The sequence below is a fragment of the Ochotona princeps genome, chromosome 29 (assembly GCF_030435755.1).
Source record: "Ochotona princeps isolate mOchPri1 chromosome 29, mOchPri1.hap1, whole genome shotgun sequence".
Classification (NCBI taxonomy): Eukaryota; Metazoa; Chordata; class Mammalia; order Lagomorpha; family Ochotonidae; genus Ochotona; species Ochotona princeps.
In genome coordinates, this window is record NC_080860.1 from 9,203,708 (window position 1) to 9,229,907 (window position 26,200).

Genomic DNA, 26,200 nt, shown 5'->3' on the forward strand with positions numbered 1-26,200 from the left:
ACGTGGTCAGCTGCACTGCTGACCGAATGCCAGGTGCAGCTCCCTCTCTGAATCCAGCGGAAGGACCTTTCAAACAAGACCAGAGCAATACTCTATCCCTTCCTCCTTTCCCACCTCCTACAGCGTAGATCCAGATCCAAACTGCTTGACCAAAATACAAGGATTTTCAGATTTTTTGGGGGGGAGGGGTTTCCTGGAGCTCTTGAGCCTGAACTAGTGACCACACACACACACAGTGCACCTGCACAGTGCCACCTCCTGACTTTCCGTGCCCTGCTTTTGGCTTGTCTTCTCAGACTCCTAACATCAAGCTGTCTGGAAGCTGGACATTCCACCACGCCCTCTTCCCTGCCTGGACAGCTCTCTCTGCCTCCTCATCACTAGGATAAACGCTTGCTCATCTTCAAGGTCTGCACGGGAACATCCTTTCCCCAGGGTCTTCCTCGGTTTTGCCTCAGCCTGGATGCTTGCGACCCACTGGCACTCCGCTTACCCAATACCTGTTTTGCAATTTCCAATGCCCTCCGGAGGGTCTTGTCTCTTTGCCCACTGTGTCGATGAATAACGCAGAAACACTGTGTGCCAACCACAGGGGTTGGCATGTGGCAAATGTCAATAATTTTTTTGCTGAGTGAAGGATGGCTGAATGACTCACTGGGAAATTGTACAAGCACGGAGGTGCAGTCTCATATTGAATATTTGGTTTTTCTGACAGTAAGAGACAAATCTCTTACTAAAATAAAGGTGTCCTAGTGTCTTTTTCTAAAGTGCCTGATCTTTTTAAAGAGTTGTGCTTTTCTCATGCCTATGGATTAATCTATTGATAGATTTAATCATTTAAAATTAATGTTTAAATTCTTTTTATTGGAGCAGCACAGAGTGAGAGGGTTCACCCCCACCTGCTGGTTGACTCCCCTCAAATGCCTACAATGGCTAGAGTTGAGCAAGGCTTATGTCAGGAGCTGGAAATGCAATGTAGGTGTCCCCTGTGGATGGCAGAGTCTCTGTTCCCTGAGCCATCTGCTTTAGCTAGAAGCTGAGACGCAAACCCCAGCACACCAATGGGGGATGTGACCGAACACCTGTCCCCTAAACCAATGGACTGCATGTGAATCTTGAATCCCTCGATGATCTGCAGCACTGGGTCTCGGATCGCTGACTGTTCCTTCCGACCCTCACTGGTAAGAACTGCTTCCTGGGTTTTGTGACTTCGAGTGATTAGATCTGTGTTGGAGGGAAATCCTACACACCCTCTACAGTGAGGCTACAGGTTCATCTAGCCAGAGTGTGTTTTGAGTCATCTCTTCCCTTGGGGGTTTCTGTGGCACACATTTGAACCCCAAGCCCATAGCAGAACAGACTTCATTTCTAACATAAGCACCCCAGATCCAGATCAGAGATATCCAAAGTACACCACATGATAAGTGCATACTTACGGACGTTCCATCCTGAGTCTCACAGTCAGGTGAATCCACGCATGCTGCCACGTGCGCTCAGCTGAGCCGGAGAGCTCACTCCATCCCAGAGCCTGTTTGTCGTAGAAGTGACAGCAGAATCCTAGGTGACACATGCAGAGAGGGAGATACAGATGAAGACACACCTCTTGGTCATCTCCCTACACCACTCTGATTTTTCTACATCTGTCCCCTTCCCCTTTATTTGTAGCTAGGGTGTGTGTGTGTGTGTGTAAACAAGAGAGCCCTGTCCCTTTTAAAACAGATGTATCAATGTGGCTCTGATTTTCAAGTCAACAAAACAAGTGTTAAAAATTAAACAGAAAGAAGATTTATTTGAGAGTCAGAATAACCTAGAGAGAAACAAAGAGAGAGAGAGTGTCCATCCCCAGTTCACGTCCCAAATGGTCATAATGGTCAGGGCTTGTTCAGGCCAAAGCCAGAAACCTGGGACTCGATCTGGTTCTTACACAGGGGTTGCAGGGTTCCCAAGCCCTTGGGACCTGTTCTGCTGCTTTCCCAGGCACATTAGCAGGGGAGCTTGTTGGGAAGCAGAGCAGCTGGGACTCACGGGTGCTCCCGTACGCAATGCTAGCAGCAGCTGAACCTCCCACACCACAACACTGGCCCCGTTGGGGGCCATCAAACCGCACACACTTCCCAGTCTCCTGCCTCCAGGTGCGCCCAGTGAACCCTGCCACCCTGTGTCGCGTCCTCTTTCCCTAAGACCCACAGATTATCCCTGCTTTCTGACGTTTAAAAGGATGTTTGTGGTTTGGGCCCAGCATTTCAAGGTGGCTATTAATAGGAACACTTTGAGATGATCTGGCCTAAAATACGGTCCAAACGGGAAACCAAGCAGACTACTTTTTTGCTCTTTCCCTCACTGGGTGTGTATCAGTCTGTTTTCAGATAAAATCACTTTGTCCCCATCTCATTTTTGTAGGTTTACATTTCTCCTATTCTTTTATATTGACAATAGTTAGGTGAAAAAAAACCACAAACCTCATGCTGACAGCGTCTATGGACAAACTACTCTTTTTGCCTTTCTTACCTGGTTCGGTTCAGTGATTCTCTTACCTCCATTTCTCTGTGTTTTTTAAATGTCATTTTCTGGGGAACAGTCAGCAAATACAGATAGCAGTTGATCTATCTGTCACCTGCTAACTTCAATAATCTCTTCTAAAAGGCTCAGTCAACGGGTGGTTGTGGTGGTTCAACAGGCTAATCCTCTTACAGCAAGAACCAGCATGCCATTGGGTACCAGTTCGTGTCACGGTTGTTCCATTTCCCATCTAGCTCCCTGCTTATAGCCTGGGAAAGTAGCAAAGGGAGATCCAAGTCCTCGGAACCTTGTACCCACGTGGGAGACCTGGAAGAAGCTCCTGGCTCCTGGCTTTGGATTGGCTCAGTTCTAGCCACTGCGGCCATTTGAGTGAACCAATGGATGGAAGGTCTTTCTTTCTGTCTCTCCTTCTCTCTGTCAATCTGCCTTTCCAATAAAAATAAATAAATCTTGAAAAAGCTCAGATGATCTTGCAGTGAAAAAAAGACCTAATCTGGAGGCCAATGACACCATTAGCAGTGTGGTTCCAAAGTGCTGGCAACCTTTCTAATGCCAAATAGCTCAGTTTATAAAAATTTGACGTTACCCTTGAAAATCATGGTGATTTTTTTAAAATCTTTTTTAAAAATGTATTTGAAAGACAGAGGAGAGAAACAAGAAATGCTCTATCTATGGGTTCACTCAAATCCATCACAGGGCTGACAGAGTCAGGAACCAAGAGCCTAAAACTCCACAGAGGGCTTCCACATGGGGGACAGGGCCCCAAGCATTGTGGCATGCCCTGCTGCTTCCAGAGGGAGTTGGCAGGAAGCCGGGTTGGAAGCACAGCCAGGACTGACACCCAGGAGTTCCAGTAGGGCAATGCCAGGTCACCCATCTCAGTTGTTGCAACAGAGGCCCAACCCTGAAGTCCCAACTCTAAAGAAAACCCTAGCTTGGTTAAGCGCTTTAGGCCTAGATACCTGGCTTGGTCTTAGGTCTCGGAATGCATGCATATCAACCTTTATATTAACATATAACAAGTGTTTTAGATATGATACTTACAGACCAGGAAAGCAACAGCATGCAGTCCAGTTTTAACTATTGCTCATCCTTACTGATAGCTCACTTGGAATGTCTCATTTACTTACCACTTAGTAAGACTTAGCTAGGGACTGAAATGGCTGCTTATCATGGCTATCGTAAAGGCTACACATTAACTTCCTTATAAATAAATTACTCTTAGTAACAGAAATATATGCAAATGAAATGCTTTATATGCACTGTCATAAAACTTTTTCAAAAAGCAGGTTTTTTTTTTTTAAATAATTTCTTCCTTGGGGCCAGTGTTGTGGTAGTGCATATTAAGCACTACTTAGGGTACCAACATCTCATATGAGCACCAGCTTGTGTCCCAGCTGCTCCAATTCTGATCTAGCTCCCCACTCACGGTCTGTGAAGCCAGAAGATCATCACCCAGAGAGGAGACCCGGAAAAAGTCCCTGGCTCCTGGCTCCAGCTCTGTGCATCCCTGCCAACTGCAGTCATTTGGAGAATCAACCAACAGATGGAAAATTGTTGCCGGGGTCCGTGTGGTGAATGTGGGTAGCAGGAGAGTGTGATAAGCATTGTTCCCTGCAGCAGAGCGGCAGGGGGCTCCCCACTGTGGCAAGGCTCTGGCGAGAGATGTTGCTTTTAATACCTGAATGCAGCCCGCCTCCCTTTGCATGGACATCAGAATTTGCCACTGTAGCCTATTTCGGCATTGTTTGCCCCTGCGGAGTTAAGTATAGTATCTGTGTGAGCTTGGTAGCTGATACCGCCTTTAGCAAAGAGGTTTTTACAACTTACTGTCACAGCTGCCCCAATTTGGTGGGAACCTGTTTAGAGCCTTCTCTATCCCATTCACCATATGCTAATCAAGGGTGCTAACCCTCCAGGTGCCGGGGAAATCTATTCTTTTCTCTCTCTCTTTGATCTTTTGGGTCCTGCCTCCAGACACATTCCTCCCTTAACTGATACAAGAGGAATGTGTTACTGATCAAGCTTGCCTTAGGTGAGACAAACATGAAAAGTCTGAGCCAGAGTTTGATTTTGTATATATAAAGCGAATGGCACTATTGTGGGGTCCACTATCTTCAAGGAATTCTGGCGGTCCATCTCTTTCTTTCTCTTCGCGCCTCATCCACGCACCCTTCGCGAGTTCCGAACCCCCGGCCGGAGCTGGACTCCGGCAATTGTTTCTCTGCAACTCTGCCTTTCAATAAATAAATAAATGTTTTCACAAATTCTTTTTCAAAAAGTTGTCGGTTTGGGTTCATTAATATTCTAGCTGCCTTTTCTTGCCAACTTCTAAAAAAAATTTAGGAGTTTTGGAAATCTCAATTGGAAGAATTTAGGAAATTGTCACTGTATCAATTACCTAGTTCCATGTAGGGAGGCACGCTTAAAGAGAATGGTTTAAAATAGCAACTGTTTTGTTTGCATCTGACAGAGATCCATGTTTCACCACCTGGCAGTGATGGCTTGGGGTGGCTTCCAGTGGAACTGGTAGGTCCCCCGATGGCCTCACTCTCTTGACCGGTGCTTCAGCTTGGCAAGGTTCTAACTGCTGAGCCCTAGCTAGGGCAGCAGAGGCTGTCTCGTGGACCGGAGACCAGCTTCCCACCTGCAGCCCTCGACTGGGTATCTCAGTCCCTTCCAGTGAGCAGCTGGGAGTCTTTACAAAGCAGATATCATCTTAAGTTCAAGTTAAAACCTCAGCTTGGAAGCCCGAGAAACACACAGCTACCCTCTCCTGTGGCGCAGAGCAAGTCCACGGTCAGTGCAGATTTAAGAATACAGACTACACCTGTCCAGAGGAGGAGCTCTCTGCACCCAGTGCGGTGGGCAGAATTGCTGGAGGCCAGCTTTACTATCTCCCCCAGTCTCAGTCCCCATGTCAAAAGCAGCCTTTTTTGGTCACGAAATTTCTACCAATCAGAAAGGAACTTTATTCAGCACAGTTTAATTCTAGAGTACTTTGACCGAAGGTGCCAAAGTATTTTCCCAATACAAATATATTTAGGAAGATATTTGAGTGTCAATTAGTTTTTCAGCATTGAAAATTTCAAGTGAGAAGGTGAAATCTCACCTAGTATTAAAATGTAAGCTACAACCTCCTAGCCTGTAAGACATGGAGAGTAACTTCTAACGCAGTGTGTGTGTGTGTGTGTGTGTGCGCACACACACACACATATCTTTTCCCTGCCAGTCACCTAGAAGTACGGGAAGAGATGAATAAATTATCTTGTTTTCTTCTTCTGGTGATACCATATTGCAGACTTGCAATAACTTTCTAATCCCACTAATTGTTTTTAAAGAAATAGCATAATTTCGATTTTGTGAAATTTGATCACACTAAGTTCTCTACAGTTGGGTACACTGAGAGCTCATCACTGAAATCCTCCCTGGTGTTAAGCAGATGGATAATGTTGAAATCCGTACGTATGGAATTAAGTTCCATGACTCTCCAAATACGCCAACCACTTTCATGGCATTTGAGATTAGGCAATGGAAAATGTTTTCAGTGATGCCCTTTTATGTGTTAATTTTGCAAAATTGAGCCTCAATTAGAATTTCAAATCACCTGAGCTACAGAAGAAAATCAGAAGTTGTATCAAAAGCAAGAACTTATTTGAATTTAGCATTAAGAAAACATATTTAATTAAGTAATCTGCACAGAGGATAACCCAATCCAAAAAACCAGTTCCAGTTGACAGTTGCCAAATACGACAAATCGGATATGCCATTTTTGTCCAATAACCCCTTATGTTAGGGGGGAGAGAACAAAACGATGGGGTTTAAATCATTTGGTCTATTTGACTCACAAAACTTTAGTGACCTACTTAGAAAAGAAATTGGCTTTTCTTAAATTTTGTGAAATTCTGTACTTCAGCGCTCCTTTAAATTTCAACACGATTCTTTAAGAACTGTTTATTTGTAAGGCAGAGTTACAGAGAAGGATAGACCAAGAGAGATCTTCCATCCATGGTTCACCTAAATGGCTGGAGCTGAGCTAATCTGAAACCAGAACTTCTTCCGGGTCACCCACGTGGGTACAGGAGCCCAAGAACTCGAGCCACCCTCCACTACTTCCCTAGGTAGTAAGCAGGGAGCTAGCAGAGAGCAACCAAAATACAAACCAGGATACGAACGTCTTGCATGTATTCCCCACAAGTGATGAGTTTACCTATTATCCCACAGCACCTGCCCCAAGACTCTCTTAAAAATTTTTTTCTGTTTTTTTTTTTAAGATTTCTTTATTTATTTGAAAGGCAGAGTCAGAGAGAGAGAGAGAGACAAGAGACAGAGGGACTCTTCCATCCACTGATTCGTTCCCCAAAAGGCTACAGCAGTTGGGGCTGTAGCAGATAGAAGCCAGGCTTCATCTCCAAGCGGCAGGTGCGCAAGTACTCAGGCCATGACCTGCCGCTGTTCCAGCACAGCAGCAGAAAGGCAGACCAGGGAAACAGTCAAAGACAGCCCAAAGCCTTGATTGGGACCCTGCACCCTTGGTGGGAGACCTGGAAGAGGCTCTAGATTCCCGGCTTGGGATAGACACAGCTCCAGCCGTTGCAGCCACTTGGGGAGTGAATCAACACATGGAACATCTTCCTCTGTCTCTCCTCCTTTCTGTATATCTGATTTTCCAATAAAAAATAAAATAAAATAAATCTTTAAAAAAAGAAGAAGAAGAAAATAAGCAACTGTGCTAGCATAGTGTTACAGTTAATACAAATTTGGCATTAACCAGGCCCAGTCTGTTCACCAGCTGCTGGTTGCTTTTCTCCCAGCAATGCAACATTTGCTCAGATGCAAGGCCACCTAGGCAGCTGGCCTACAGCTGAGGGAAAGAAGTTTTGAAAAACATTTCTGACTGCCTGTATGTGCAATGCAGCCTCTCTGCTTGAGTTTAAAGACTCTCTTACTGACTTGGGCAGTACTAGCACTACAGTTTTCTGAGCCTTTTTTCCTGTTTTACATTTTCACTGTGGTACTTGCTTGAAATACAGATTTAAAAAATTACACTTCCACACAACTTGGGTCAAATGGTTTGAGTGGGTGAGTTTGGTGGGGGAGTGGTGCAGTGGGAAGAGGTTGGAGGAATAAGATGAAATGTCTACAGATAGCAGTTCTTTGTGTAGCCTTTACTGCAGAAGAAAGTGTTGTGCAATTCTGCCATGCAATGTAAATAAGGATGATGATTTGCATGTTCTTATTACTATGCGTCCTCGAATGGCAGTTTTAGCCCCTTGGCCAATAGGAAGGTCTGTTTCTCACTCCTGCAGGGTTGCTGATATGGTAACAGAGGGCCCTAAGCTGTCCCTGTGTTTTGCATACAGATGGTGCAACATGTTTGCAGACAACTTTTTTTTTTTGCCTCTGCATTTGCAGACTCACAAATCCCAAGGCAGGGTGGTCCCAGGCCCATTCTTTGCCAAACAGAGCAAAGTTATAGTTATGTCCACCACCTCCTTTGCTAACCCCTTTGTGTCTTTTTTCTTTTTTCAAAAAAAAGATTTATTTATTTTTATTGCAAAGTCAGATATTCAGAGAGCAGGAGAGACAGAGAGGAAGATCTTCTGTCGGATGGTTCACTCCCCAAGTGGCCACAATGGCCAAAACTGAGCCGGTCTGAAGCCAGGAGCCAGGAGCTTCTTTCAGGTCTCCCACACAGGTGCAGGGTCCCAAGGCTCTGGGCCGTCCTCCACTGCTTTCTCAGGCCACAAGCAGGGAGCTGGATGGGAAGCGGGGCTGCCAGGATACAAACCAGTGCCCATATGGGATCCCAGTGACTGCAAGGCAAGGATCTTAGCCATCAGGCTACCTCACCAGACCCACCTTTGTGTCTTTCTTAGCCAGAACAACACCACAGAGATTGTATAGCACAGGGCAGCTGGACTGCATTCCAAAGGGGCGGGGGAGTGGAGATGAAGAAAGAGCTTAAAAGAATCATTATTTTTTTTAAATCACCAACCTGTCACATCATTAGTGAAAATATTCTCTGAAAAGATTTCCACAACGGGAATGCAGAAGGCACGAGGGTAGCAGGATGGCAGAGAGACATGCTGGGCGACAGGACTTGTCCAGTGCAAACCCTAGGCCAAGTGCCTGGAACATCTGCATTTGAATACATTTGAACACAGTTTGAGTTCTGGGGTAGACACCTGGCTTAGCAACCAACAGCATCAGGGTCCTTGGGTTCCCAGCTCTGCTCCTCACCCCAGCTTCCCGTCCAGCAGCACCCAGGAGGCAGCGGGGGATGCTCGCAGTCATTGGGTCTCTGCCCTCAGCCCTGGCCCAGCCCCAGCTGTTTTGGGCATCAGGAGAGAGAACCAACACATGGGAGATCTCTTCGTATCTCTGTCAGTCTCTCTATATATCTTTGCCTTTTAGGTGAATCATTCTTTTTAAGATTTATGTATTTGAAAGGCACAGTTTCAGAGAAAAGAGAGGTTATCCATTCACCTCTGGTTCACGCTCCCTGCCCACCCTCCCCCAATGGCCGCAAGGCAACTGGACCAAGCTGAAGCCAGGAGCCCAAAACCCCATCCAGCTCTCCCACACGGGTGGCTGGGGTTGCAAGCGTTTGGGCCGTGTTCTGCTGCCTTTACAGGCACATCAACAGGGAGCTGGAGTAGCTGGGACTCAAAGCTGCACTCAAACCACTCATAGGAAATGGTTTAACCTGCTGTGCCACATAATAAATTCTCTTAAAAACGCACATTTTAACTTAGGATGTCTGGGTGGGGTCAGAGGCTGTTTCTTCCCCTCTCTCTTTCCCTTTCCTTACCTCTCTCAGAGAGAGAGACAGTGAGGCAGAGAGATAGAGAGAGGTATTCTATTCGCTGGCTCATTCCCCAATTTCTCACAACTGCAAGGACTAGACCAGCCCAGAGCTGAAAGCCAGGAACTTCATCCGGGTCTCCCATTTGAGTGGCAGAGAATCAAGCACTTGGGCCATCTTCTGTTGCTTTCCCAGATACGTGAGCAGGAAACTGGGTTGAAAAGGGAGCACCCCTGGGCCCAATGTGGTAGCCTAGTGGCTAAAGTCCTCACCTTGCAAGCACCAGGATCCCATATGGGTGCCAGCTTGTATCCTGGTTGCCCCGCTTCCCATCCAGCTCCCTGCTTGTGGCCTGGGAAAGCAGTGGAGGACGGCCCAGAGCCTTGGGACCCTGCACCTGTATGGGAGACCTGAAAGAAGCTCCTGGCTCCTGGCTTTGAATTGTTGCAGCTCTGGCCATTGTGGCCACTTGGGGAGTGAATTAGCAGACGGAAGATCTTCCTCTCTGTCTTTCCTGCTCTCTGTATATCTGACTTTGCAATAAAAATAAATAAGTCTTAAAAAAAAAAAAAAGGAACACCCGGGATTTGAATTGTCTTTTTGATATGGGATGTAGGTATCTCAAGGAGTTTAACCCACTGTGCCAGAAGGCCAGTCCCCAACAGACTGTGACTTCAGCAAGCCCTTTGGTTGTCTGGATGCTGCTGTCCCCTACTCTCTCACTCTTGAGTAGCCAGAGCAAATGCAGATGGCACCCTGTGGCCATATGGTTCCCTTGGAGTGGAAGGGAGACAAGAAGAATTTCAAAGGGGGGAAGTCTCAACCTGACTCTGTAGCACCAGAAACAACGACAGGAGTTCTGAGCGACTGAGCTGGGCCCGGAGGGACGGGCACCTTCACTGGGGTCCTTCCCGCCCGTGTGATTGGCACCTGCTCCAACAGAAGCAGGGGACACCCAGGGCAGAGATCCGTCTCAGAGGGAAGCCAAGGGACCCACACCGTCACTCTTAGCAGCACAAATTCAAAACTCTCTTAACTCGCTGGAGCCACCAAGAAGGATCTTAAGCCAGATACGTGTAATTTAGAAAAACATCAAGCAAGGTGGATTTTGCTGAACTCATGGCCCATTGCAGCAAATCCATGCTTCCAACCTCAGGCTGAGAAAGAGTCAAACTGTCACTCAACAAACGGTTAGGGGACGGCGACGAACAAAGGACCTACAATCCCATGTGGATGATGCCGGGAAAGCGGCTTGGGGTGGGGGTGGGGAGTGCCGTCTGGGGGCTCAACATCCTCATCCATCTGAGATTTTGATCATGGTCAAGGAAGGAGACATGCATCCTTCCAGTCACGTGCCGGAGTTCTCACTCTCCATTTCAATGTGGAAACACACTCAGGAGCAAAACTTAGTGGGATTTTCTTCTCCCAGCATCTTCCCATGACAGCCTTACCTCCCCTTCTCTCCTACGAGCGAGACTTAAAAAGAAACAAAGGCGGTAAGTGCTGGGTCCAGAGCCCGGTCTGTTCCCAAGCTCCGAGTCATAAAACCCCAGGCTCCCTTGCCCTAATCCAATTGTAAGAGCAAATGCCTTTCGTTGGTAATTTCATTTGTAATTTCTTATCCTGCCATCTCCAGGACGGGAGGTTTTATTAAAGCGTTTCCAAATCTGCTTGTGATTATGTAAGAAAAGTTTCTGCCTGCAAGCACGCGCGTCACAGCCACAAGCCAGCAGCAGATGCCAGCCTGCCTGGCCTTAACCCTCCAGAAGGGCCCAGACCCAGGCAGAAGGTGAGGGGGGAAAGGAAGAACTGCATCTTGGCCCGGCCATCTGTCCTTGACAAATCACGAAGTCCTAAACGGAGTGTGTTCGCTTGGCCAGCGTTTTGTTTATGTCCAATTGCCAACACTGAACAAATCAGAATTTCATATGGAATCCCAATTTCTGGATTTCTTTTGCAAATCAGTAGAGCTTGGACAGGGGTTCTGTGTAGCAGTGGAAATGCCAGGTTAGATACCCACGGCTTATCCCAGAGGTCCAGTGTTCCATACTCTGTTCCACCTCCTCACTCCAGCTTCCTGCTAAGGCCAGCCCTAGGACACAGAGCAGGTGGCACCAGGATTTGGGTTCCTGCCAGCCATTTGGCTCCCAGCCTCTGACTTCGGTCTAAGTCCTTGTCACCATGTGCACTTGGGGAATGAATGGGCCTTAGGGAGGATCGATCAATTTCTCTCTCTCTCTCTCTCCCTCTCCCTGCCTTTGTCTCTCAAATAAACAAATGTATTTATATGCTTAGCTCTTCCACCATTAGGCTGCTGTTCCTCACAGCTAAGCCCTGACATCCCTGGCTCCGAGCCTCTGAACTCCTCTCCTGCCACCCCTCGGATCGTTTTAAGTCTTGGTGGGAGGCAGATGTCATTTTTCTGTACTCCAGCCATCTCCCAGACATGGCTGGCTGCTTCGAAATCATCCAGTGCTCATTGTCGGAAGAACCCAGGATGGGAGAGAATTGGTGAGTGATGTGGCATGGTGCATGTGCACAAGGCAACAGCATCCAGGGCTAGTGAGGGCCACCAGGTGAGTGGTACCCAGGGCTTACAACAACAGCAGATTTCCAAGACTTGACTCTGAAGCATTCTGAGCCTTGTTCTGGTTGAATGGTCCCCCCCTCCCTCCAGCCAGCCAACTGACCGCGGAGCTAGGCAAGGTCCCTCTGCAACCGTTCTGTCCCGCCTCAATCTGATGCCACCTGAAAATGCCACCCTCTTGTGGCAGCGCATCTTTCTTTTCTTTTTTTTCGTTTTTTTTTAATTGCAAAGTCAGATATACAGAGATAAGGAGAGACAGAAAGGAAGATCTTCCATCCATAGATTCACTAAGTGACCACAATGGCTGGCGCTGAGCCAATCCGAACCCAGGAGCCAGGAACTTCCTCCTGGTCTCCCACATGGGTGCAGGGTCCCAAGGCTCTGGGCCGTCCTGGACTGCTTTCCCAGGCCACAAGCAGGGAGCTGGATGGGAAGTGGAGCTGCCAGGATTAGAACCAGCACCCGTATGGGATCCCGGTGTTTTCAAGGAGAGAACTTTAGCTGCTAGGCCACCACGTCAGGCCCCCTTTGTTTCTATAAAGTGTATTTATTTATTTATTTATTTATTTTGTAATTACTTTATTTGGTGGGTGGCAAACACAGGGAGGCAATAATGAGAGGGGGAAGGAGGGAATCCCTGTATCTACAAAACTGTGTCATGGAAAATAAAGAAAAATACGTGAGAGACAGACATCTCTTCCATCGGTTAATTCACTGCACCACAAACGTCTACAAAGCCAGGGGCCAGAAACAACCCAGACCTCCCAGATGGGTGGCAGGGCCCAGCACTTTTTGAGGCATCCCCTGTTTGCTCCCAGTGCCCTTGGTAGGAAACTGGATGACAAGCGGGCCCAGGTCTCGAACCCCGACCCTACAGGGTGGAATTATCCCACCCAAGCTCCTCCTAGACGTGCAAAACCAGACCTGGGGTCTTCCTCTTTAAATGGAGAGAACTTTGGTGCTCGGAGGACGGGATCATACCGACCCCATGCAACAGAAACGCCTCCTAGGAAGCCGCCCTCCGCCCCAAGCTCCCCTCACACTGGCCTGGGACACAGGCTCACCTCTCTGTCAGGACGGAGGAGCCGGAGCGCCGCGACCGGTGACTGGCCCGCTCAACAGGGACACCTGGGCAATTCAGAGTCGCCAGAAGCCAGATGTAAGTCACGGTACCTTCCAGTCACAGCACAGAGCTCGAGCGAGAGAGCCTCACACACAAGTGACACCGAGTAGCGCAGGCTGGCTTTTCCTGAGCACCTAGGGGAGCACTGCTTCAGCAAACCCACGCAGCGCGCTCCCCGGACCCAAGCCAGAACAGCGTCTCCTGCGCCAGATGCCAAGTCCTCAAGCTAAACTCTGAACGGACCGGTTTTCCAGAAAGTAGGAGATGGAGCGCTCCAGAGGCGCCAGCGCACCCTCAGTGGTGAAAAGTCCCTTCAGCTGTCACCTCACATGTCTGTCAGCTTTTGCTTGGTATCCCCCAAACACACAAGACTGGGCCTGTAGGAAGTCAGCGGTTTCCTCAGCTCACAGGTTTTGAGGGCAAAGGTCAGAGGTCGGGCCTCTGGTGTGTGTGGTGGCCTCCCGGAGGGGCTTGAGAGAGCTTCCGGGTCCGACTTGGCTCCACCCCCACAAGCTTCCAGAACGGCCTTAATTACTTCCCAGGGCACAGCCCTCCTGACCTCCTGACCTCCTGACCTTGCGGGAGGCCCCGCCTCTTAAAGGTACCGAAACCTCCCAACATGGCCCCAACGGAGGACCAGGCTTCCAAAGCTCGGACCCTCAAGGGACACACTCTAGAGCCCTGTGCAGAATCATAGCAGCCTGTATGGAAAGTAGTTTAGAAAGGATTAATTTGCCTTGCATTCCTGTTTCTGCTTTCGCTGGCCTTTTTTTTTTTCTTATCGAGTCCAGCCCCTCTGCTCACTTCAGGGGATGCCGTTCCGTCTCCCTATAGAGAGGATGCTGCCCAATTCATCAATCACACACCAAACACAGCTCGATGATGACACTCAGTTTAGTGTCTTTTTTGATAGCACCCATTGCATTTTCTCTCTGTATATGTAAAACAATGGGCATTGTGGGGGCCCGGCAGCATGGCCTAGCGGCTGGGGTCCTCGTCTTCAAAGCCCCGGGATCCCATATAGGTGCCGGTTCTAATCCCGGTAGCTCCACTTCCCATCCAGCTCCCTGCTTGTGGCCTGGGAAAGCAGTCAAGGACGGTCCAAAGCCTTGGGACCCTGCACCCGCATGGGAGACCAGGAGGAGCTTCCTGGCTCCTGGCTTTGAGTTGGCATAGCATCAGCCGTTGCGCTCCCTTGGGGAGTAAAACATCGTACGAAAGATCTTCCTCTCTGTCTTTCCTCCTCTTTGTATATCTGACTTTCCAATAAAAATAAAATAAATCTTTAAAAAAAATTAAAAGGAAAAAACCAATGGGCAGTGTGGGTGTCCTGTATCAGACCAACAGGTCAAGCTCTGGCTCCCTGCCAATGCTCCTGGGAAGACAGCAGAAGATGGCCCATGCGTTTAGCCCCTGGCACCCATGTGTCAGAACACCCAGATGGAGCCCTGGGGTGCCCTGGTTTAGGTCTGACCCAGCCCCAGCTTTGGTGACCATTTGAGAAGAGAACCAGTAGATGGAAAATATACTCTTATACCTATTAATAAGCTGGTGAATGTACAGAGTCTAACGGATGTATTGAGAACACTCTGTATTCCTGGTGACTAAAATTCACTAATCCTATTCCTTGCAAATGGCGTGCGTATTACATAGCATATACATAGTACTCTAGATTCTGACTTCTAGGCAAATCAAAACCAAGATAAAAATGTATACTTGATATGTGACCAAGACAAAGCAGTATTCCATTCTTCTCCCCCTCTTTCTATTGCTTTGCCTTGTAACTAAGTGAATAAGTAAATAAAATACTTCTGCTAAAAAAAAAGTGGGATCTGGGGGGGTGCTCTTGAACTGTAAAGTATTCCCAGAGTTGGGCATCCAGCACAACACAGAGGACTGGACCCAGGGTTTGGGGTTCAAGGAGTTTGACGAAGGAAAAAACAGTATTTCTAGCTCGGTACCCAAAAATAGCTGCCATGGCTGTTGTCGCTGGTCGCAGCTGTCAGACTGGCCTGTGGAGTCCACCTGTCCTGCTGACATCTATATTCTGCCCCTAAGGACTGGACCACTTAGCTATATGACCTAGAATCCTCAATAGTAACTTGGGCTTCTTGCAGCAACTGAAGACATACGGCAGGTGCAAAGTATTAGGTAAAAGTGTCCCGCTGTAACTGCCTCGCGGGCCCCAGCCTTTATTTCATTATTACTCCTCTCCTCCCAGCATTTTTTTTTTTACAATAAGTATTGTGTTATAGATGTTATACATACTCATGGACATACAGTGGTTTCCCCCCACCCCCCAGATGCCTGAAACAGCTGGGACCCACCCCAGGTCTCCCCAGCGTGGGTGCCAGGGACCCATGTATCTCGGCCATCACTTCTGCTTTCCAGGGTCTGCAGTGGCAGATCACAACAGAAAAGGCAGCAGGACTTGAACTCAGGGGCTCTGGGAGGGGATGGAGAGTCCTTTCGCCTCGAAGATTCGGACCCCAGAGCTCAGAGAGCCTTCCTCAGTGTTTATTAACCAGGCCCTTCCAGCGCTGCGCATCTACCCAACTGGAAGCCCTGCTTTGTTTTTCTCTTCACCCTGGCCTCATTTTTCTCTCCCACCAGTCCTCTAAATTCCCCGGGGCTGGCTGCAGTTATGACTGGTTGGGGTTGTATTCACGTCCATGTATTTACCTACCTCCCTGCTTTGCGGCCGAAAACGTCTTACGAGCAAGTTTTAAAATCAGAATTATTTTATTATAGGCATGCATGAGCTGCCTGTGTCATTTGGGACTCTTTTTGCTAAGATTTTGTTGTTGTTGTTTTTAGTTCTGGTTGCCGGTTAATCCTTCGAACGTGGTTGAATTCGGGTGATGGCTGGAACTGGCTTTGAGACCCTAATTGATAAAGATGTTGAGTGTTGGGGGAGGCCTCGCCTCGCTGGCTTCCCTCCCTGTGTTCAGAACAGGTTGGAGGGGCAGAGGCCAAGGGAAGCTGGCCGTCCGCGCCTCCGGTAACCTAGCAACCGGCGCCTTAGCAACGGGGACGGGGCGGGACCTCGGGAGGAAGTCGGAAGCAGGTGGCTGGGTCTCGCGAGAGAGGCTTTTGCGCGCGAACCCTTAAGCGCAAGGGCCGAGGTTTCCTTCTGTCGGGGTTCCCTGGGGTTAGGGTCTCGCGGGCGTGGTCATCGCGGTCTCCCAGCCATGGACAGCTCAGCCGGACAGCAGCAGGAGCAGCCCGCATCGGCCAAGATCCGGAACCTGCCCTGGTAGGAGGAGGCCCGGCTGTCGCGGAGGACAAAGGGGGTCGGCCGCGTCGGGAATGAGGTGGGGGGCAGGTGGCGCGACCCTCGAGGCTGGAGGCTTTGGCCCTGGACCCCTAGCTTCTGCCTGGGGCTCTTGCGGGGTCTTCCATGCTGCACGGGAGTGCCTGTGACCGTGGGTGCTTCACACAGGAGGGAGCACCTTGAAAAGGTGACTTCGCTTGGCTTCAGGGGGAGATGGACTGGGTTTGCCCCGGGTGGTCTGAGCTCGGGTCTTGCACTCCTGGCCTTCCCGCGGCAACCCTGGGGTGCTGATCCTTGGCTGCACCTTGAAGGGAGGTGGCTTCGTTTAGGAAAACTGGGCATTGTTTTTTGCTGTTTTTGATCCTGGTAAAACGCACAGAAAGTTCCCACTAGACGTGTACTTTGTCAGTGGCATCAGGCAGGAACACCTCACCATCTACTTCCAGAAACTGGAAACTGCGTATCCATGGGCAGCCCCGCACATTTGCCCTTCCGCTAACGCCTGGCATTCTTTTTTTTTTTTTTTTCCTGTATCGTGGCATGTGTCCGGTTGTCATTCCTTTTTTGTGGCCGAATGCTAGAATGGTATTCTGTTGTGTTACCCCTGGTCCACCCGTCATTTATGCATCTGCCTGCTGGTGGATGTGAGTTCAACTTTGAATTCACCATAATAAGAGGTGCCGGTTCCAGGTTGCCGTGTGAGGTGGACAGCTGGAAAGGGAAGATTAGAGCTCCCTTTTCCAATCTTGTGCTCTTAGCATTTTGGTTTAGATTTGGAGGTGGGCAGGGAGGCTGTCCTGTGTCTTGTACCATGTAGTAGCACCCAGTTCTCATTACTAAAAATGTCTCCAGATATCATCCAGTGTCCCTGCAGGACATACTCACCCTGGTTTGAGAACCACACATCCAAAAAAAGAGAGAGAACCACACATCCGTATAGAAACTTTGAGCGTTTTGTTTCTCTTCCTCTTTTCGTTAGGTTCGTAACAAAAGCATTCTTTTGTGCAAACCAAACCATTCTTGAGCTGTGTACATTCTGAATTGTGTTCCAGGGTTGAAAAATACCGGCCCCAGACCCTGGATGATCTCATTTCGCATCGGGACATTCTGAGTACCAGTGAGTAGCCGCCTGGCCGTGCCTCTTGGGGTGGGCTGAGGGAGCACCTGGTGCCAATTTCTTGATGAAATACAACACACAGAATTATAACCTTGAAGGATGTGATGGAGCTTTGTGGGGTGCGGCCTTAAGGGTGACACCCTTCTTTAGTTCCTGCACCTGCCCCCGCCTTGGACATGGCACTGGGGCACGAGACCAATCCCAAACAATGATGGTGGCGCCCTTTCTTCCTGCTCCTCAGTTCAGAAGTTTATCAATGAAGACCGCCTGCCGCATCTGCTCCTCTATGGTCCCCCAGGGACCGGGAAGACATCCACCATCCTAGCCTGTGCCAAGCAGCTCTATAGAGACAAAGAATTCGGCTCCATGGTCTTAGAGGTAAGCCATAGTCCTGTGTCCTGCAGGGTTTTATTAGAGCTTTTGATATAAGTTGCCTCAGGGGCAGTTGAGACGGAAACTGACTTTGAAATGAGATCCTCCAGTTTGCTTTTTTACCTGTAAGGCTTCTTTTGGGCCCTGTGATGCTTATAAGATAAGGGAGCCATTTTTCTCTGCTGAGCCCAGCTTTTACTCAGTCCCTCCCGGCTTATCCCTCGTAGCATTTCTTTTTTTTTTTTTTTATTCCGTAGCATTTCTTTCCCAGAAGGCCAAGCTGTGTACCCCAGAAGCTCCCTCACAAATCCTGGTTGGATTTGGCCAATAGGAGCCTGACAGAGACTGGGGTATGAAGAGAGTGGTGCCCTGGGCCTGGGGGTGGGGAGTTACCAGCAGCCGGCACTGCAGAGCGCATCTCCAGGTGCTGTCCTGCCCACCAGGTGCCAGCAGGCCAGGGTGAACACAGGTGCTGCATGGTCCTGCAGTACCCCGCATCAGCAGCTTTTAAGTCATCGCGTCATTGAACTCTCTTATTATTGCATCTGTATATAGCAGGAACTTGTTTGAAATACATGGATTATACAAATCCAGATGTTGTTTTTGCCAGAAAAAGAAACCATGCAGCCTTAGGTTTCCGCTGTGCTCCTGGAACCTTGCTGTTCGTGTTGTGGCAGGTTAAGAATATGCTGTAGCCTTGGATTGTGGCAGCTCCAGTGTCATTCCATCCCTACCAGGCGTGCTGTCCAGTGCCGCCAGGCCAGGGAATCACCTGCCCAGATTGTGTGGCGTGACCATCCCTGAGGGGTTGACAAAGCTGCCATTGACCTTCAGCATGTCATAGAATGGCTGAGTGAGTTTTGAGGACAGCTGTGGATTTGTTGGCTTGGTTTTTTTAGGCTCCTCTGTTTCTGATCCAGCTTCCTACTAATGTATCCTGGGGGTGGCAGAAGACCCACCTCTCTAGGCGGCTTGGGTAGCATGCCAGGCATCTGGCTTCAGCCTGGCACAGCCCTCGCTGTTGCGACATTGGGGACAGAACCAGCAAATGCAAAGTCTCTATCTATCTGTTACTCTGCCTTTCAGGTAGTTGAAAAGAAATAACATTGAAAAACAAATAAAACATGATTTTATAGATAGCGAGCTGTGGTTTTTATTTTGGCCTTTCTCTCCCACATTTAGCTGAATGCTTCAGATGACCGAGGGATTGATATTGTTCGGGGACCAATCCTGAGCTTTGCCAGCACAAGGACAATATTTAAGTAAGAATTATTTGCATGCCTATCTCCCCCTAGAGATTTGGATCAGTGAGGTGATATGGCTTAGTTTTCCAATATGATGAGGAAAAAAAGCCTTTGTCCAAAGCAGCAGGAAAAATAAAGTACCAGGATGGTGGTAAGAAATAGTCTAATTATCTAAACCTATTGTAACAAGTATCCTCATGAAGTTTTGTCAGGTGAGCAAGAACTGATTACATCCTAACTAGATGTTAGGACTAAAAGAGCTAGTTCAAGGTTAAACAGAATAAACTTAGATCTAAAAGTATATGCAGGCTGTATGGTGTGAAGACTTAAACCTGAGGAAGGAAGGAGGTGGCAAGGAGCAGGTGGAATGCCAGGTGGAAAAGGCGGGCAGCAGAGACAACAGGAGGGAGGCCTCGGCTCCTGGCAAGAGCAGCTGCAGCCACGGACACTGGCCCTGTGGGTGCAGGTGTCGGCCCTAGTTCCAGGAGAAGTGAACTTGGCAAGGCAGGGCCTGCCAGCTCCAGTGTGCACACAGAGGTTTAAGTCCAAGTGGCAAAGTGACATGGAAGAATTCTCAAGACAGTGCCGGGTGTTTCTCTAGGAAAGGCTTTAAACTGGTGATCTTGGATGAAGCCGATGCCATGACCCAGGATGCCCAGAATGCCTTGAGAAGAGGTAAGAGGAGCCGCCAGGGACACGCTGGCTGCCGAGGGCGTTTGGGGGAAGCCCTGAGCTGTGGCAGGCCTCCTTGGCCCAGAGAGAATTCGCCTGTCTGGTAGGGGCTTCCCTTCCAGCACACGGAGGACCTAGCCTGGGTGTTTCACCCTCTTGGACCTCTGCATTGGATTCCAGGGTTGGGAACTTTCTCAGTCCCTGGGAAGGGCATTAGTTCCTGGGCCAGTCAACCTTTCTGTTGGTACACCCTGAGATCCAAAGTGGCCACATTGTAAAAGAATGGGGACATTTGGTGGCACTCAGAGAACTGCCCTTACCTCGCCAGGCACCCCAGGGAAAACCAGGCGGGGCGGGGAGAGCTGTGCTGGTGGATTCGCGGGGTCTGAGTCCATCCATCCGTCTTGAAGGATACACTAAACTGTCTCGGGATTTGGAGTGAATCAGCTCTGAGAGCAGAACGTGCTAAGAACTTGGCAGGGAAGGAGAGGATTGTGCACATACTGAGGAGAAAAAGCAGCAGGAGGAGGAGGAGACTGGAGACAGCTCTGGCTGTTCCTTCAGCATCCTGCTCTGCAGAGCAACTGTCATCTGGGCGGATCCCTGGGCAGGGCCGGTGGGGAGCCAGCATCCTCACCTCTGCCTGCGGGGTTGGTAGTCCCCAGAGTGCTCTCGGGTCCAGGCAAGGTCACCAGCTCCATGGGGAAGTCTTCAAAAAGCCACCACATCCCCCACCCCACCTCTGCCCAGGAGTACCCGAGTTGGATGGCACACCATCCAAAAGGAAGTGTCCTGTGAATCCCCAGAGCACCCCTCCAGTGGTTATACACCCTCTAGTTTGCACTCTGCAGTGTTTTTCCTTTACCTTCGATGGGACCCCAGAGAATTTCCAGGGGTTGGGGGTCTTCAGGAGAATCAGCCTGGCTTTTAACGTGCCGCCTCATTCTGCCTCCCCAGTGATCGAGAAATTCACGGAAAATACCAGATTTTGCCTCATCTGTAACTACCTGTCCAAGATCATCCCCGCCTTGCAGTCCCGATGCACCAGGTTCCGCTTTGGTCCCCTGACGCCAGAACTCATGGTTCCCCGCCTGGAGCACGTGGTGGAGCAGGAGAAGTGAGTGTCCCAGGAGGCCTGGGGTGGCGGCCAGCACCTGTCCGCAGGCGGGATGCCCAGTGAGCGTGGAGTCTCATGGGGCCTGCAGCTGCTCCCAGCCTCCCTGGCGTCTCGCAGACATTCCTCCCCCTACCGTCCTTGGGTGCTTCTCTGCATTTCTCGCCGCGCCGGCTTCCTCCCACTCGGCTTTGTCACTGCAAACAGCCTGCTGCCGAGGCCCTTGGCGAAGGTGCTGCGTTCTGAGACCTCGCGTTCTGTGTAGTCAGATGCCACGCCAGCAGCCAGCCCAAGCTGCCGTTTGTCTGGGGCCAGGGCGTCTTCTCCCTGAGAACATAAGCTGAGGCTGGTGGCTCAGCACCAGGACCCCATTCCTAAAAAAGGGTCTCTACCTTGCGTGGCTGAGACTCCTAACATAAAGTGCAGTCGCTTGTGCCAGAGAGTGAGTTCTAGAAGGCACAGGTCAGGAGAGAATCATGAGCTCTCCTCTTGTTGTTTCAAAATCGTAATCATTCTGGGCCATCTGGTCTCCCTCGGTGAGTTCCGTGCTCTAGGGAGGCCTAGTAAATAAATAGGTCCCTTTCGCCTGCTTCCTTCCAGGGTTTATGTAAGCGAGGATGGGATGAAAGCTCTTATAACTCTTTCCTGCGGAGACATGCGGAGAGCTCTGAACATTCTGCAGGTAGGGGCGCCCTGCTTGCAGCCCGTCTTGCTCAAGAAAGGCCCAAGCCACAGGACCACCACTCTGGATGCAGAGGCCCAGACAGGGCCGAGCGCTAGACCTGTCCCCATCACCACCATGCAGCCTTTGCATTTTAAGTCATGGAGTCATTTGTTGGAATCAAGTGTAGACACAGAAGGACTCCGCAGCCCTAAGAGCTGGCCAGCAACAGCTTCCACTAATAAGCCAGCTCTTACCACTATTTAAAAGAAAAAAAAAACACACACATATGTATATATATATGGTTCAGGTTGTCCTGAGCTCCCTGGTATTGCTGTCTGCACTAGTTCTCCCTGCCTCTGTGGCTGCCCACAGCCACCCCTGGGATCTGTCCCCCTGTCTGCACAGAGTACCAACATGGCCTTCGACAAGGTGACCGAGGAGACCGTCTACACCTGCACGGGCCACCCGCTCAAGTCCGACATCGCCAACATTCTAGACTGGATGTTGAACCAGGATTTCAGCACAGCCTATAGGAGTATCCTTGGTCGTGGCCAGTGCCTGAGGCCTGAAGGTAGCCACAGGGGCTCACACAACTCAGGCCAGCGTGGATACCTTGCTGGCAAAGGATAGTGGCTGCCTGTGCCTCTCTTTGGTCAGCTGGCAGTGGGAACGAGTGTCAGCAGGTGCAGTAAGGGCTTGTCTTCAGCGCCCTGGGTTCTTCCTGCAAGGCTCTGACCTGCCTGAGGTTGGAAGGGCAGGGCAGCAGTTGGGCCTTGCAGTGGGAGCTGTAAGGATTTTCAAGTGGCCACTATTAGCTTGCTGTGGGATTAAAAGCTAGCCATAGTACCATGGAGACTTTTTGGAAGGCATTTGGCTGTGTGCTCTAGTAGGAGGAGGGACAACTGTTACCTTCCAGAAAGCCCTTGCTGAAGATAAAACATAAGAAAAAAAAGAAAGAAAAAAAAACTGAGGCCCAATATGTACAGCTTCAAATTGAGAAAGTGTTGTGTCTGGAATCACCAGTGTTCCTTTAAATAGTCTCTCCAGAATGGGAGTTTGCTTAGAGTGCTGGCGCTGTGGGGTGGCCAACTAAGCTGCAGCTTACACTGCTGGCCTAACCTCCCATGTGGGCACTGTTAGGCATCCCTGCTGATCTACTTCTGATCCAGCTCTCTGCTAATGTGTAAGACCCAGCATAGGATACCTGCACCCAACATCAGAGAACCTGCCTGGGTTTAAGTCCTGGCTTTGCTCCCAATCGTACCTTCGTTGATTCTATCTTGGGAAAGAGGAAACCACAGGTTCAGGTGCTTGGGTCGCTGTCACCCGTGTGGGAGGCATGAACCGAGTTCCTCACTCCCAGCTCTGGCTATCGTGGGCGCAATGGAAATCCCTGCCCATCTCTGCCTCCCCAAGAAATGAAATGAAGAGCTGCTCGCTGGGATTGGGAGGCGAAACTTGTGTAGGATGTGTGTGCTGGATGCTGTTCCTTTGGCCTTAGCTGTTCCTCTCTAGACATTATGGAGCTGAAAACCGTGAAGGGGCTGGCACTGCAGGACATCCTGACAGAGATCCACTTGTTTGTGCACAGAGGTAGGTGACTGGCCACTTCCCCCACCAAAACGTCACGTAGTTCTGGGTTACGAACGACAGTTCGACAGAGAACGAGGCTTTATTCTTGAAAAGGAATGAGGGAGCATGAATCTGACCTCTCTCTTTTGGCAGGACTGCCTTGCAATTGAAAACCACTTTTGGATCTCTAGAATTGCTGGAGCAAGTGACAGTGGGGGCGGGGAGAGAAAACCACCTTGTATCGGCTGTTTCCTCCAGGAGTTTGTGTTTTATAGCAAAACTTAGCATGTTTGACTTGACACTCCTACAAGATTACTTGCCTGAGAAGAGGGAGATGTGTGCTCATATAAACCATGGGTGGGGATTGTCCAGCCAGCAGGCCACACAGGGCTTGTGAAATCACTGTGCCCCTGCCAAGGTCACTGTGGGAAGGTCAGGAAACTCCATACATGTGCAGCTGGCTAGTTTCTAGTCAACCATTCTGTGTGACCCACGAATGATGTTATGAACACCCAAATGGCCCTTGGCAAAACAAGGGATGTACACCTGGATATAAGCCAGAGGCCTGAAGAAAACCGCCCTGAGTCGTTCTCCTGGTACCTTCGAATGTAATGGATTCTCAGCCCCATAGCATGGAGGCAATCACTGTGGTCCAGATGGATGGGGCTCTGAAGCAGCAGCGGGTCTGGGCGTCTTTCCGGCTCCAGGGGCCCCATGAGCAGCTCTCTCCTGCATGACTGCCAGCCTGAATGGGGTCGGTGAATGTGGGTGCTGCCTGCGCACAGCCAGCTGCTGGCTTAGGTCATGATGCCCTCTTCTCGTCTTGGAGATGTGTTCACAGCAATTCTAGAGTTCAGCCTGAGGCCTCGGGGGCTCCTGAGCTGTTTGAGATTTCTGCCTTTGCTCATTCTGCCTCACTGGGTTTCTCTTTTCCCTCAGTTGACTTTCCATCATCAGTCCGAATACATCTCTTGACCAAAATGGCAGATATTGAGTGAGTATTATTTTTGCAGAAGCCCCGCCTCTGGTGTTTTGTCTCTCGATGCTCATTCTCAGCTTTGACTAAACCCTCCACATAAGATACAATCCATTTCTTGATGGTCTTGACTGGGACGTGGCAAAAGATGACAGCTTCTTATTTAAAGGACAGAGGAGTGACGGCAAGGTGTGGCATGGGACTGTCAGATTTGGGGTGAGGGCCTCCCCTGAGACCCCAAGGCTGAGCCCACATCCATTCTGCAGATAGTCACGGTTTAGTCCAGAGATTGAGGTCACATGGGGACGACCAGCTCTCCAGCTGTTAAGAAGGCATTCTGGCATACTAAAGCATACTGGGGGAAAACCAAACAGCAGACTCAATTTTCCACTTTGCCTGGTTCAGTAAACACTGTTATTAACCCCCGTGGGGCTGGCAGCTATCATTTAAGTAGGCAGAGCACTGGGTTCAAATAGGCATCCGCACAGGCCAACTCAGACCTGCTGTCCAGTGTGCTGGCTGTCAGGCACACAAATTAGGTCACCCTTTCCCAGTACATCATATGATGTTGCATTGACAGACACGCAAGAAATGGCACATAAGCCATCAGCAGCCTGCTTGGCTGAGGCTACTGACTTGGCAGGTCACCCAGACCTCCTAGGCAGGGAAGTGCCTTCACTGAGAGGAAGAAAACATCATGCAGGTGAACAAATCATCTTTTATCCCAGGAATCCTGTGTGTCTGTCATAACCAAGTGTGGACACTGCCACTGATAACTACAACTTATATAATCTATCTTAAAGTCACACAGCCTATAGAACTGTATCATAAAATAATAAAAATGGGGGGAAGACATTAAAATCCTCAAAAACAAACAAACAAACAAAAAAACAAAACAAAACAAAAACCTAGCTTCTCTTCACCATTTTGAATCAGATTTGCAAATCCATGTTTAAGGCCAAAGGTAAATGTTACGAGGCCAGATAGAAGAGGGCTATCCAGGCTGAGTTTTGGTCAACTCCCAGCCCTGTCTGGAAAGTGACGTCTCAACTCTTGACCTCCGTTCTTCACTCTTACCCCTGTGTTGGATTTCTTTCAGGTACAGACTTTCTGTTGGCACCAACGAGAAGATTCAGCTGAGTTCTCTCATTGCCGCTTTTCAAGTCACCAGGGACCTCATTGTCTCAGAGGCCTAGGTGGCCCCAGACCTTGACCCCAGTGCCCAGCTGGGCCTGGGGGCAAAGGACTCAGTTATGGACACAAAATGAGCTGAGTCACCCCAAGCCTTGGAAACCGCTGCTCCCACTGTAGATGGGCACCCACCTGAAAGTCTTATGTTCGCGCCGTTTGCTGAGGGGCGAGGGGTGTTCAGGACAATTTTATTGTGTCGCTTTTCTCTGTACTGTAGGAGGAAAAAAAAAAACTTTGTTTCACCAGCATTGACGCTTCTACCTTTTCAGTGACAGGGAAGTAACTGGCCTGCCCCATTTCAGTGGAACACAAAGGCTTCCTCCAAAGTCCGTGCATGTCCTCTTTGGTGCTGTTACGGCCAACACTATTGGCAAAAAACAGACTGTGGGGGCAGATGTGGTGCCATGGGATAAGTTACTGTCTGCCACGCAGGCATCCCATATAAGCACTAGTTCAGTTCCCAGCCTCTCCCGTTTGCAATCCAGCTTCTTGCTAACACACTTGGGAAATAGCTGGAAGTGACCCAGGTATCTGATTCCGTCACCCACGTGGGTGACCTGGATAACTCCTGGTTTCGGCCTGACCCGGGTTCGACTGTCAGCGGCCGTTTGGGCAGTGAACCGGCGGATGGAAGGTCTCTCTGTAACTCTGCCTTTCAAATAAATAAGTTTTAAGTAAAAGAACAGAATTTTCTTATTTAAAAAAAAAAACTGGCCTTTTTATTTCTCCTCTTTAAGGTGAGGAGTTACCAGCAAGTTCCAAATTGTAATGTGAAAAGCAGGGGAAAAAAGCCTTTTAACTTAAAATATGGAGTGAAGCCTTTGAACTATACTCCTGGGGACCAGAGGCTCTGTAATGCGGGCTGGTTGAGTGCACAGAAGGCAGAGGTGAGGTTGAACCTGACCACAGCCAGGACTGCCGAGAGGACTAGGAGTTTGTACAGATCTAACAGTACATCAGCTGTCC

The 26,200-nt window shown here is 49.5% G+C and overlaps 1 protein-coding gene across 1 annotated transcript; it reads left to right on the forward strand.

Moving 5' to 3' along the window:
* Nucleotides 1-16,123: 16,123 nt before the first annotated feature.
* Nucleotides 16,124-25,482, forward strand: RFC5 (replication factor C subunit 5). The gene is made up of 11 exons (XM_004597781.3): nucleotides 16,124-16,294; nucleotides 17,365-17,429; nucleotides 17,671-17,807; nucleotides 18,984-19,063; nucleotides 19,647-19,720; nucleotides 20,675-20,834; nucleotides 21,432-21,513; nucleotides 21,901-22,030; nucleotides 23,011-23,088; nucleotides 24,007-24,061; nucleotides 25,143-25,482. Exons 1-11 carry the CDS (start codon nucleotides 16,230-16,232, stop codon nucleotides 25,237-25,239), a joined length of 1,023 nt encoding a protein of 340 aa, XP_004597838.1. The 5' UTR covers nucleotides 16,124-16,229; the 3' UTR covers nucleotides 25,240-25,482.
* The last annotated feature ends 718 nt before the right edge of the window (nucleotides 25,483-26,200 follow it).

Excerpts from the sequence above, each read along its gene's own strand:
- RFC5 (XM_004597781.3), top strand. The coding sequence starts at position 16,230 with ATGGACAGCTCAGCCGGACAGCAGCAGGAGCAGCCCGCATCGGCCAAG. Across the intron at positions 22,031-23,010 it reads TTTCAGCACAGCCTATAGGA|ACATTATGGAGCTGAAAACC; the intron begins GTATCCTTGGTC and ends GTTCCTCTCTAG. Across the intron at positions 23,089-24,006 it reads CCACTTGTTTGTGCACAGAG|TTGACTTTCCATCATCAGTC; the intron begins GTAGGTGACTGG and ends CTTTTCCCTCAG.